The sequence below is a fragment of the Chanodichthys erythropterus genome, chromosome 13 (assembly GCF_024489055.1).
Source record: "Chanodichthys erythropterus isolate Z2021 chromosome 13, ASM2448905v1, whole genome shotgun sequence".
Taxonomy (NCBI): Eukaryota; Metazoa; Chordata; class Actinopteri; order Cypriniformes; family Xenocyprididae; genus Chanodichthys; species Chanodichthys erythropterus.
In genome coordinates this window covers 1113638-1127276 of record NC_090233.1, presented here as the reverse complement: position 1 = coordinate 1127276, position 13639 = coordinate 1113638, and the positions used below count along the sequence as shown (strand labels likewise).

The 13639-nt window shown below is 35.3% G+C and overlaps 1 protein-coding gene across 9 annotated transcripts in view; it reads left to right on the top strand.

The window, feature by feature from the left end:
- The window catches only part of LOC137033848 (integrin alpha-M-like), a 311934-nt gene that overhangs the window by 284663 nt on the left and 13632 nt on the right, over positions 1-13639 (top strand). For 8 of the 9 annotated variants that reach the window (XM_067406240.1, XM_067406239.1, XM_067406242.1 and 5 more), the window contains 4 exons: positions 5726-5805; positions 11253-11339; positions 11459-11519; positions 12944-13045. In XM_067406240.1, the coding sequence (XP_067262341.1) occupies positions 5726-5805; positions 11253-11339; positions 11459-11519; positions 12944-13045 (330 nt within the window). Of the gene's footprint in view, positions 1-5725; positions 5806-11252; positions 11340-11458; positions 11520-12943; positions 13046-13137; positions 13594-13639 lie in introns of those variants that run through there. The other variant, XM_067406248.1, reaches the window with a different exon arrangement.

Genomic DNA, 13639 nt, shown 5'->3' with positions numbered 1-13639 from the left:
CAGAGTGGTTTGCGTCTCCGTATAGCTTTGTTTTCTCTTACTTTTATTGAATCTCATACTTTTATTCATTGTTGCTCATATTATTATTACTTTATATATATTATTGCCTACCACATTAATCTGACGTCGCTAGCTTGTAATCTTTGAATCTAAATCGCTGTTACAACGCGTTTGCATCTTGCTAGCTTGTTTTTTCATCAGTCTCTCGCGCGCTCCTTTTTCAACACGTTCATCAAACAGCTGTGGTAACTCGTATCAGTCTACAAACACGGTGAGTCATGTCATCCTCTCCCAGAATTGTTTCCTGTTCCATTTGTCACATGTTCAGCATAGCGCTCTCCTCTGACAAGGGATCTACATGTCATAAATGTAGGGAAATAGTCAGGCTGACAGAGAGAATCTCAGAATTAGAGACACGTATCCAAACTTTAATCGAGGATAGTAAGAAAGCAGGGGCTTCAGATACTGTTTTGGATGTGACTAGCTTAGTGAACTCTATACATTGTTCGGTTCCGGCTGTAGAGCCCGTGCAGCAGGGTAATAGTGAGGCAGCCTAGCCACGGAAAACACCACTCTTCGTTCCAGTAAGAACATAAAACAGGTTCTCCCCACTCAGTGACGCACCCACTGAGAATCCTGTTGAAAGTGCCCTAGTTATTGGCGATTCTATTACACGGAACGTGAAAATAGAGACACCAGCCACCATAGTCACATGTTTGCTGGGAGCCAGAGCACCTGACATAAATACTCTAAAATTATTCTTCACGTCGGCACAAATGATGTTCGACTTTGCCAGTCAGAGATCACTAAAATTAACATTAAAGAGGTGTGTGAACTTGCAAGCACAATGTCAGGAGAAGTAATGTGCTTTGGCCCTCTTCCTGTTCGTGGGAGTGATGAGATAGTTAGCAGATTATCATCACTCAATGGCTGGCTGTCTAAGTGGTGTCCGCAAAATAATATAGGTTTCATAGACAATTGGAAAAGTTTTTGGGGCAGACCTGACCAGTTGAAAAGAGATGGTATTCATCCCTCCCGGGATGGTGCTGCTCTTCTCTCTAATAATATGGCACATAGTCTTAGAGCTTAAACATGACAAACTGGGGCCCAGGACAGGAAATAGCAGCAGACAGACTGGCTAAACCGACTGTCTGCTAGCTGCCTCACGTTACAGAAGTCAGATAATTCCCAACACATAGAAACTCTCACACCTAGATATTATCACATAGAGACTGTGTCTGTACCCCAAATTAGTAAAAACAAAAAACTTCCAAACCCATTTAATGGTAAAAATTTAATTGATGTTCAACAAATAAAAAATAGGGATAATAATGATAAACAAATGATAAAGCTTGGGTTGTTAAATATTAATCACTTTCTTCAAAAGCGTTTATAGTAATATTTACTGTCAGTATTAGTCAAAAGTCTTTCAAATATAATTCCTTTGAAGTGATGGTACTTTACTTAACATTATGTAAGTTGACATTTGTACTGGCTACTGTATACAGGCCACCAGGACACCATACAGACCTTATTAAAGAATTTGCTGATTTTCTATTGGAATTAATACTAGCTGCAGATAAAGTCCTTGTTGTTGGTGATTTTAATATCTATGTAGATAATAAAAAAGACTCATTGGGATTGGCATTTACAGACATTCTAAACTAGACAACACGTGTCAGGACCCACTCATTGTCGTAATCATACTTTAGATCTAATATTGTCACATGTAATTGATATTGATGCCGTTGAAATTCTGCAGCAGAGTGACGACATCTCAGATCATTATCTAGTCTCATGTATACTACAATTGGTCAAATCAGCTAAACTGCCTCTCTACCATAAATATGGTAGAACCATCACTTCTACCACTAAAGATCGCTTTATAAATAGTCTTCCTGATCAGTTTCATCGCCTTAGCATACCAGACAGCTTAGAAGACCTTGATGTTGCAACAGAAACTATTGCCTCTGCCTTTTCCAGTACATTAGATTCAGTTACTCCTTTGCATTTAAAAAAGATTAAGGAAATTAATACAATGCCATGGTACAATGAGCACACTCGGGTCCTAAAAACAGCAGCCAGAAAAATGGAGCGCAGCTGGAAGAAAACAAAACTAGAAGTATTTCGCATTTCGTGGAGAGAGAGAATGATTGAGTACAGAAAGGCCTTAAAAACTGCTAGATCTGCCTATTTTTCAAAACTTTTAGAAGAAAATAAGCACAACCCTAGGTATTTATTTGATACAGTGGCTAAATTAACAAGAAACAAAGCTTCAACTTCTGATGTTTCCAAAGAGCACAGCAGTAATGACTTTATGAACTTCTTTACTTGCAAGATTGATAATATTAGAGAAAAAATTATAACCATGCAACAGTCTACTGCAGTATCGTGTCAGACAGTGCATTGTAGTATCCCTGAGGAAAAATTAAATTCATTTACTGCTTTAGGAGAGGAAGAATTGTCTAAACTTGTTAAATCATCAAAATCAACCACATGTATGTTAGACTCTATACCAACTAAGCTATTGAAAGCGATGTTTCCAGAGGTCATAGATCCTCTTCTTAATATTGTTAATTCATCTTTATCACTAGGATATGTACCAAAAACTTTTAAGCTGGCTATTATTAAACCTCTTATTAAAAAAACACAACTTGATCCTAGAGAATTAGTTAATTACAGGCCGATCTCAAATCTTACTTTTCTGTCAAAAATACTAGAAAAGGCAGTTTCATCACAACTATGTTCCTTTTTAGAAAGAAATACTATCTGTGAGGATTTCCAGTCAGGATTTAGACCGTACCATAGTACTGAGACTGCTCTCATTAGAGTTACTAATGATTTGCTCTTATCATCAGATCATGGTTGTATCTCTCTATTAGTGTTACTGAATCTTAGTGCTGCATTTGACACTTATTGATCACAATATTCTTCTAAATGGACTCGAAAACTATGTTGGCATTAGTGGAATTGCATTGTCATGGTTCAAATCATACTTATCTGACCGTTATCAGTTTGTAGTAGTAAACGAAGAGAGGTCATATCAATCACAAGTTCAATATGGAGTACCACAAGGCTCAGTACTAGGACCGTTGCTTTTCACTCTGTACATGCTACTCTTGGGAGATATCATTAGGAAGCATGGCGTTAGTTTTCATTGTTACGCTGATGATCAGCTCTATATGTCTTCGCGCCCTGAGGAAACTTACCAATTCGTAAAATTAACAGAATGTATAACCAATATAAAAAACTGGATGACCAGTAATTTCTTACTACTAAATTCAGAAAAAAACACAGATTCTAATTTTTGGACCGAAAACTTCTTCACATAATAACCTAGAATACTGTCTAACACTTGATGGCTGCTCTGTTAAGTCTTCATCATCAGCTAGGAACCTGGGTGTGCTCTTTGATACCAATCTTTCATTTGAAGGCCATGTTACTAGCATCTGGAAAACCGCATTCTTCCATCTTAAAAATATATCTAAACTACGACATATGCTCTTAATGAAAAATGCAGAACAGTTAGTTTATGCATTCATGACCTCAAGGCTAGATTACTGTAACACACTACATGGTGGTTGTTCCGCTTGCTTGATAAATAAACTACAGCTCGTACAAAATGCAGCAGCTAGAGTTCTTACTAGAACTAGGAAGTATGACCATGTTAGCCCAATTCTGTCATCACTGCATTGGCTTCCTGTTAAACATCGTATAGATTTTAAAATCTTGTTAATTACTTACAAAGCACTAAATGGTTTAGCTCCCCAGTACCTAAGTGAGCTCTTAAAGCATTATAATCCTTCACGTTTATTGCGATCTCAGAATTCAGGCCAGCTGATAATACCTAGAATATCAAAATCAACCGCAGGCAGTAGATCCTTTCTCCTAAACTCTGGAACAATCTTCCTAGCATTGTTCGGGAAGCAGACACACTCTGTCAGTTTAAATCTAGACTAAAAACGCTCTCTTTAACCTGGAATACACATAACACATTATCAATTTATATTTTCAAATCCGTTAAAGGTTATTAGGCTGCATAAATTAGGTCAGCTGGAACCGGGAACACCAGATGTACTCGTTACATCAGAAGAAGAATGGCATCTACGCTAACATTAGTCTTTCTGTTTATCCCGAGGTTTACCGTAGTCAACCGGATCTGGGCCATACCCAGATGAGACCGAGGACCAGTGCCCTGACATGACCACAATGCAGCCCTGAAGAATCAGCAGAGATCGAGTCAACTAGATCATCCATTGTGAAGGACTCATCGACACAACAGCCCTCAACAGTTCCTCAACAGACCGTCCATACCGGCATGATGAATACGATCCTCAACTGGATGGAACTGGAATAAATACTTTGAATGTTGCGATCCTTTCAGACTTATGATAGCAACCTGAATCATAACAAAGCACTGTTCGCCAGAGGAGAACTGGCCCCCCTACTAAGCCTGGTTTCTCCCAAGGTTTTTTTTCTCCATTTTAACACCTATTTGCCACCTGTTTGCCACCTGATGTCACCTGTTGGAGTTTGGGTTCCTTGCCGCTGTCGCCTTTGGCTTGCTTAGTTGGGGACACTTGACATTTGACTTGACATTCAATATTTAACAGTATTCTTGACATTTATTCAACAGTGCTTTTGATCTGCCTGCATTGACACTATTCTTTAAGAGCTGCTGTGCAGCCAAAATTATATACCAGTTATCACTGTAAAGCTGCTTTGACACAATCTGCATTGTTAAAAGTGCTATATAAATAAAGGTGACTTGACTTGACTTGACTTGACTTACACACACTGCACCACCTTGGTCTGCACTTTTTATCACCACATCTAGACTGGTGGATAACCCGTCTAATGCATCTTAGAGAAATATTTTATACAGGCCAAACATGGTAGTGATAGCAACTTGAAGGTCATTGGAATAGAACATGTGACAATGAATATTAGAGGTGGAGATAGACTTAGATGGTAAAACAACGAGAAACCTATTGGATACATACATTGAATGCTCTTTCATATCCTTGACTTAATAAAGATATTTCTCTCCATTTCTGTAATTGTCTGATCTTTTTTGTAGGTAGATTAGTTACTATATAAGTTTTATTTATATGACATTGTTGATGTTTAACTGTATATTTTCTGTATATGGGTTTGTTTAAATATATTTTTCTATACCAAAATTCTTTTATGTGTTTTTTTTTTTTTGTATTCCTCATGTCATAATTCTTGGGTTGTATGTGAAAATTTCTTGGATTGTTTGAGAAATTACTGAACAGTTTTTACACTCAAGAGACATCTAAGATCCCTAAAATGTATAGTCACAGGTATACTGTATTTTGCTACTTCTCACTCTCTGCTGTCTAGCACCCTGATGAAGGCCTGATTGGGCTGATACACACTGGTGTTTTTATGATTTTTATTATGTCTTATAATAAAGGCTTTCTAGCTATGCGAGTGCCTGGACATGGATTTTCTTGCTTTACAACAGGATCCACCTACCATTTTTGATATTTTTTGTTGCATTGAGTTTTGTACAGGAAAACATCACTGACATTTTCTTCAGAAAAAGCAAAAATCTAATTTATATGAATCATTTCCCAATAATCAGTTAGCATTATTCAATATTATATTGTTTAGGTGCAGATTTTTTATGCATATATGTCAGTAAACTGTGGTTTAATAAGCTTACATCCTGTTTTTTTCTTTTTCTTTTTTTCCTAAGGCCACACTGATGATGTCATTCACAGTGTCTGCACCCTTTGCTGTAAAGGAGCGTCTGGTTGTCAATGCATCAGTCACAAGGTCAGAAAGACAAACTATAACGGATGCTTAAATGTGAAATGTGTTGTTTGATCTTGATCTGAATAATGACACTATTGTCTTTTTAGAGTTGCTTTACAGCACACTCTGGTTGAATAGTGTTGCTGTTACAGTAAATGTACATTACAGTGGCAAAATTTTGCTTAGTGTAGCTGACAACGCTAAAATGCTTACTCTTTGGGGTGTGTCTGTAACGCTTTATCCGGTCTGCTGTCAATCCCACAATTCACTGCTTGAGCACTTTCATTGCCAGCGCCACTGAGTGGAGTTAGTGGACATTCACTACAGGCCCTTAATTTTGGTGCAGGATTGCAGGTATGCGTATAATTTTACCACACCCAAAGCACGTGCACAAATAAAGATGCCTCTGAAACAGCCTGCTAGCACCAAATTGAGTTTTTGTCCACAATTTATAAGATGTGATAAGCCATGCATTTGGCTTACACACAATGTTATGTGAAAATATTCTTGTAAACACAGTCAGTTTGTCTTAAATAAACACAAACAGTTAACAAAGAAAGTGCATGTGTAACTATATTGGATACATGCATTCACTCAAAATGACAGCAGCCTATTAACCTGCTGCTGTCTGTCATTAATGTATGGAAGTAAATTAATGCCAAATGTCTTTGAAATAAAAAGCTTGTTGAATTGCACTAATTGAAAAAAAATATGCATTACATTAGCTGTGCTTGCATTTTGATGCACTGTATCTTTAAGGCTTGCATTTTTATGGGCTGAAATTCAACATGGTCGTATATTTAAGCTGTGAATATTTCAATTAAAAATATTTCACACACATTTTCATTATTAAAAATTCAATCATTTATATTCACCTTTCAGATTTCACTTCCAAAATATTCATCCTGTTTAAAAATACAACCTATAAAATTCGACTAGCAATTTTCAGTCCATTTTATTTCGCTTTTCAAATTCGCTTCCACAAATTCAGTGGGTCAAATTCGGCAGAAAATTCAACATTTCACATCCGGGGAACTGCAGAAAAAGCAGTAGAGTGCCGATGCATGATATCCATCTGCTGTCACCAGCAGGTGCCGCTAGCAGCTGTTTACAAAGACGAGCAACAGCTAGTAAGTCATCATTCATTCATAAAAACGGATTTACAGAATTAGAGCAAGCGGTAAGTGAATGTGTGATGATTATCAGGGCCAGTATACATGCAGAAAAGCTGATAAAGACACAAAAAGCTGCATTTATGTTTAATTCAGTGTCTTTACGGTTAATTTCCCTGTGTAGGCTATAGCTTTCTCTAGTAAACAAGATAACATTATTTCCCGATGCTGGTGTACAGATCAAACGTTAAATCTGAGGTAGACAAATATTTCTTTCTGTTGTTTATTTTCCTTAACTTTATATCGCGGCGCTGTGTTGTAATACTAGGATTTCCCTCATTCGTCATAGGATTCTCCCTGCCATCAGGACATATAAAACACTTAACACAGCTTAATGGACTCGAACAGAGATATAAAAGACCAAACTCGCACCTCATTTTTGATTTAAGTTATACTATAGAGGCTAAGTTATACTATAAAGCAGATACTGGCATAAAGTTAGTTTGACGCTGAACGTTTAATATTCGCAAATTTAGGGACCGTCTCTAAAGTTACAACATTGGTATTCACGTTTCTACCTTCTACCAAACTCTTGTAGACACATGCACATATTCAAACACACCTCACTCAAAGTACATCCATATATACTATTTCTCTCTTCTTCTTCTTTTTTTTTTTTACACGTTCATCACACAATTCGTTCTACTTTTTTCATTTTTATTTTACCTGATCATATATTATCCTGCTTATACAAATGTTACATTGTGTTGCCAAAGCATTTATATGAGCAGGAAAAATAAAATGAACTAAGCAGAACTAATTGTGTGATGAATGTGTAAAAAAAAAAAAAAAAAAAAAAAAGCATATGTGCATGTACTTTGAGTTGTGTGTGTTTGAATGTGTGTGTGTGTGTGTGTGTGTGTGTGTGTGTGTGTGTGTGCGTGTGAGAGAGAGAGAGAGAGAGAGGTCGCATCACTGTTCGACCTGACACCTAGATGAACACTTTACAGTTGGTTTTGTGATTGTAAAACATTCTCTTCACATGCTATTGAGCTTTAAATTGTGGCATTTTTTGTATGATCCCACTTAGCAATCTTTACATATTACTTGACAGTTTATCTGGGAACACTTTACAGTAAGATTCATAATGTATTAACTAACGTAAACTATCCATGAGCAATTCATTTGTTACTGTATTTGTCAATCTTTGTTAACGTTAATAAACATACAGCAGTTCATTGTTCATGTTAGTTCACAGTGCATTAACTAATGTTAATACAACTCTTGATTTTAATAATGTATTAGTAAATGCTGGAATTAACATTAACAAAGATTAATAAGTGCTGTAGAAGTGCAGTTCATATTAACTAGTTAATATAAAGTGTTACCTTTTATTTGAATAAACATCAAAAATCTAAAATGTTTGCATTATACCTGACACCTGTTCGTTTTGTGACTAAGTCATTCTCTTTAAACGCTATTGAAGGTAGAAACGTGAATACCAAATGTCGTAACTTTAGAGATGGTCCCTAAATTTGCGAATATCAGACGTTCAGCGTCAAACTAGCTTTATACCAGTATTTGCTTTCTTGGAGCCTCTATAGTATAACTTACATCCAAAATGAGGTGCGAGTTTGGTCTTTTATATCACTGTACGAGTCCATTAAGCTGTGTTAAGAGTTTTATATGTCCTGATGGCAGGGGGAATCCTATGACGAATGAGGGAAATCCTAGTATTACAACACAGCGCCGCCATATAAAGTTAAGGAAACTAAGCAGAGAGAAATATTTGTCTACCTCAGATTTAACCTTTGATCTGTACAGCATCGGGCAATAATGTTATCTTGTTCACTAGAGAAAGCTATAGCCTACACAGGGAAATTAACCGTAAAGACACTGAATTAAACATAAATGCAGCTTTTTGTGTCTTTATCAGCTTTTCTGCATGTATACTGGCCCTGATAATCATCACACATTCACTTACCGCTTGCTCTAATTCTGTAAATCCGTTTTTATGAATGAATGATGACTTACTAGCTGTTGCTCGTCTTTGTAAACAGCTGCTAGCGGCACCTGCTGGTGACAGCAGATGGATATCATGCATCGGCACTCTACTGCTTTTTCTGCAGTTCCCCGGATGTGAAATGTTGAATTTTCTGCCGAATTTGACCCACTGAATTTGTGGAAGCGAATTTGAAAAGCGAAATAAAATGGACTGAAAATTGCTAGTCGAATTTTATAGGTTGTATTTTTAAACAGAATGAATATTTTGGAAGTGAAATCTGAAAGGTGATATGAATTATTGAATTTTTAATAATGAAAATGTGTGTGAAATATTTTTAATTGAAATATTCACAGCTTAAATATACGACCATGTTGAATTTCAGCCCATAAAAATGCAAGCCTTAAAAATACAATGCATCAAAATGTAAGCACAGCTAATGTAATGCATATTTTTTTTTCAATTAGTGCAATTCAACAAGCTTTTTATTTCAAAAACATTTGGCATTAAATTACTTCCATATTAATGTTAATCAAACAACAAAAGACAAAGAGCAAATCACTCACCGCTTTTGACTGAATAACGTTTGTAACTTTAATTTTTAGGATTAATGTGTATTTAATATTTACAATGAAGACTATTCAAAGTTACTTTACATTTGTTTATTCAATTTCTGTAATATTTCTTATCAGAATACTTCTGTTATACCTACCTGAAAAACTTAAAGCACTTTTTATTTAATTTCTATCTTTATTCTGTTGTATTTATTTATTTGTAATTTGTTTAATTGTTCATATTTTATCACTGATTGTTCACCTTTTTTGTAATTTCAATTCAAAGTTTAAAATCAAGCTACCTTGTGCTGTGTGTAAGCTATTGCAGCAAAATGACCTGAAACACAGAAACGAAATACATTGAGTGAGCAAACATTTCGGTGAGATAATTGGAATGGTAATTGATCAGTATTTATATGTGAATAAAAGCCTAAATTAAAATCTGTTCATCATATTAAAGGGATAGTTCACCCAAAAATGAAAATTTGATGTTTATCTGCTTAACCCCAGCGCATCCAAGATGTAAGTGACTTTGTTTCTTCAGTAGAACACAAATGATGATTTTAAACTTCAACCGTTGCTGTCTGTCAGTCAAATAATGCGAGTAAATGGGAACTCCATCTATAAGAGTCAATAAAATTTGCTTAGACAAATCCAAATTAAACCCTGCAGCTCATGATGACACATTGATGACCTAAGACACGAAACAATCGGTTTGTGTGAGAAAACGAACAGTATTTATATAATTTTTTTTTCCTCTAATACGCGACTATGTCCAACTGCATTCAGCACTCAGTTAGTGAGGTCTGATCGCGCTCTGATAGTGGAGCAATATCAGAAAGGAGTTTCTCAGAGAAAAATTGCAAAGAGTCTACAGATCTACAGTGCATAATATCATCCAAAGATTCAGAGAATCTGGAACAATCTCTGTGCGTAAGGGTCAAGGCCGGAAAACCATACTGGATGCCCGTGATCTTCGGGCCCTTAGATGGCACTGCATCACATACAGGAATGCTACTGTAATGGAAATCACAACATGGGCTCAGGAATACTTCCAGAAAACATTGTCGGTGAACACAATCCACCGTGCCATTCGCCGCTGCCGGCTAAAACTCTATAGGTCAAAAAAGAAGCCATATCTAAACATGATCCAGAAGTGCAGGCATTTTTTCTGGGCCAAGGCTCATTTAAAATGGACTGTGGCAAAGTGGAAAACTGTTCTGTGGTCAGAATCAAAATTTGAAGTTCTTTTTGGAAAACGTGGACGCCATGTCATCCGAGTCCACGAGACAGTGGGAAGTTAGCAAGTGAAGAGCATAAAAAAATTTGGAGTGGAACACAGCCCTTGGCTTTCAATGGATGGACAAAAGAATTATAATTTAAAAAAAAATTATTTTTTAAAATATCTTAATGGCAGAATATCTATATTTTTCAAGGTATCGTATTGAAATGAGAAATTCCAGTATTGTGACAACACTATTGAAAAAAATTACTATATAAATAAAGGCTTGATTTGCACTACTACAGGCACCAAATTGTTTTCAAAATGCTTTCCCCATCATTTTGACAAACACAATCCCACGCCAAAGTGATTACATTAGTTGAGCCAGTGTTGCTGTGTCAGACTGGTCCTGATATTCAAATAAATGATGTCCTGATGCTTTTTCATAGCACTGGAGTTTAAAATGTAATTTAACACTGGAAAATTACACACTTCACCATTAATTACCTAAATCAAAAAGATGCTGCATCATTGAGGTGCTTTTTAGAACTAAGCTCAGATTTTCCCTTCCATTACAGTAAGAATGAGAACAATGAGACAACCCAAGATAATCACGCTACTACCTCAGTGGCCGTTAAACTTCCTGTTTATGTTGTGGTAAATGAGTAAGTGTCAACTTTTTTTTCTCACTTTAGACAGTTACTGTACTGTACAGTAAGTTTTCTGTCAACATTTTCCAGTTACTAAAAGTTCTCACTAATATGTCACTTATTTGATGTTTCAGTGGAGGGTCAACTCGGTTTGTCAGATATCCTGACAGAGCACAACTTGAGCATGTGTATACGGTAAAACAAAAAAATTACACATTACGTGCTTTTTGTTAAAGTGGACATGAAATGAACATTGTTTACACTGCACATACACTACCGTTCAAAAGTTTAGGTACAGTAAGATTTTTGAATGTTTTGAAAGAAGTATCTTCTGCTCACCAAGCCTGCATTTATTTGATTAAAAATACAAACAAAAACAGTAATATTGTGAAATATTATTCCAATTCAAAACAGCTGTTTTCTATGTCAATATACAGTAAAGTGTAATTTATTCCTGTGATCAAAGCTTAATTTTCAGCATCATTACTTCAGTCTTCAGCGTCACATGATCCTTTAGAAATCAATCTAATATGATGATCTGATGCTCAAGAAACATTCATTATTATTATCAATGTTGAAAACAGTTGTGTACAATTTTTTTTTCAAAATTCTTCGATGAATAGAAAGTTCAAAAGAACAGCATTTATTTAAAATAGAATATTTTCTAACATTATAATTGTCTTTACTGTAACTTTTGATCAGTTTAACTCATCCTTGATGAATAAAAGTTCTGATTAATTTTATTTCTATCCCCCAAAAATAAAATTTAAATTCTTACTGACTCCAAACTTTTGAACTGTAGTGTTTAATGTTACAAAAGATTTAAATTTCAGACAAATGCTGTTCTTTTGAACTTTCTATTCATCACAGCATCACGAAATAAAATTGTAAATAGCTGTTGATAATGTTGTTCAACATTGATAATAATCATAAATGTTTCTTGAGCATCAAATCATCATATTAGATTGATTTCTGAAGGTTCATGTGACACTGAAGACTGGAGTAATGATGCTGAAAATTCAGCTTTGATCACAGGAATAAATTACAGTTTACTGTATATTGACGTAGAAAACAGCTGTTTTAAATTGGAATAATATTTCACAGTATTACTGTTTTTGTTTGTATTTTTAATCAAATAAATGCAGGCTTGGTGAGCAGAAGATACTTCTTTTAAAACATTCAAAAATCTTACTGACCCCAAACTTTTGAATGGTAGTGTATTATTTCAAAGAAACAAATTCTTGTCTTTGTAATCTTTTATCCAAAAGTAATAAGCTGCTCGACCTCAGGAATAACATTCCTGTTTATCTGCCATGTTGCCAGAAAAAATAATGTTAACCAAAGCCACATCATTATTTAGACATTGTTTGGATGTTGTAGATATCATACTCGGTGAGTTTTGGTGGTGTTCCTTCACAATTCACTGACAATTCACTGTCAAAATGTCTTGTTTCACTCAGAAATACATCACATTGTAAAAAATAAAAAGGGTTGCAAATGTTGTTTCATGTTGACTAAATCTCAGTTATTTTCCTTACAACCAGTTCCAAACTTTTCATAATTATTAACTTTTTTCTCTTTCCCTTTTCCAAAAAAAAAAAAAAAAAAAAAACACTTAGGTGGAGAACATTGGAAAATTGTCTGTACCTGTGAATATTTCCTTTGTGTTTCCAGTGGAGATGGCATTAGATTTCTTATGGAGTATGTCTCTTCCTGAAATAGTGAGTATATATATATATATATATATATATATATATATACATACACACACAGACTCATTTGCATCTTAAAAATGCATTGTATTTCCATCAAGACTCAGATTACTTCAGATGAGTTCAGGGATGCACAGGGCGATTCATTTGGAGTGTAAGTCAAGTCAAGTCATTTCCATTTATATAGCGCTTTTCACAATACATATTGTTTCAAAGCAGCTTCACAGTGACCATAGGAAAACTAATTGACAGAGATTGTTTTGGATTTACAGCAGCGCTAAGAACAAAAAAATTATTATCGAGCTAAAGTTGGTTTCTGATTGAATCACTTCCGTAAGCGTCTGTAAGTGTCCTTGTGCATCCCGGAAAAAAAGCAAATCAAAACTTGCTCTTATAACACATGGCTCTTATAACACAAAACAATGGTCTTAAAGATTTAAAAATCTTTAAAGATAACCACCTAATGAAAATTTTTTGTCCAGTATTGCTCAAACGAAGGGTTAGATGGTTTTACAACAAAACTAAACTCATGACCAGCCACAAACATCATGAGATGTTAAGTGATTTCCTGTCCCCATCATGGGACAGGAAACAAAGCCTTAC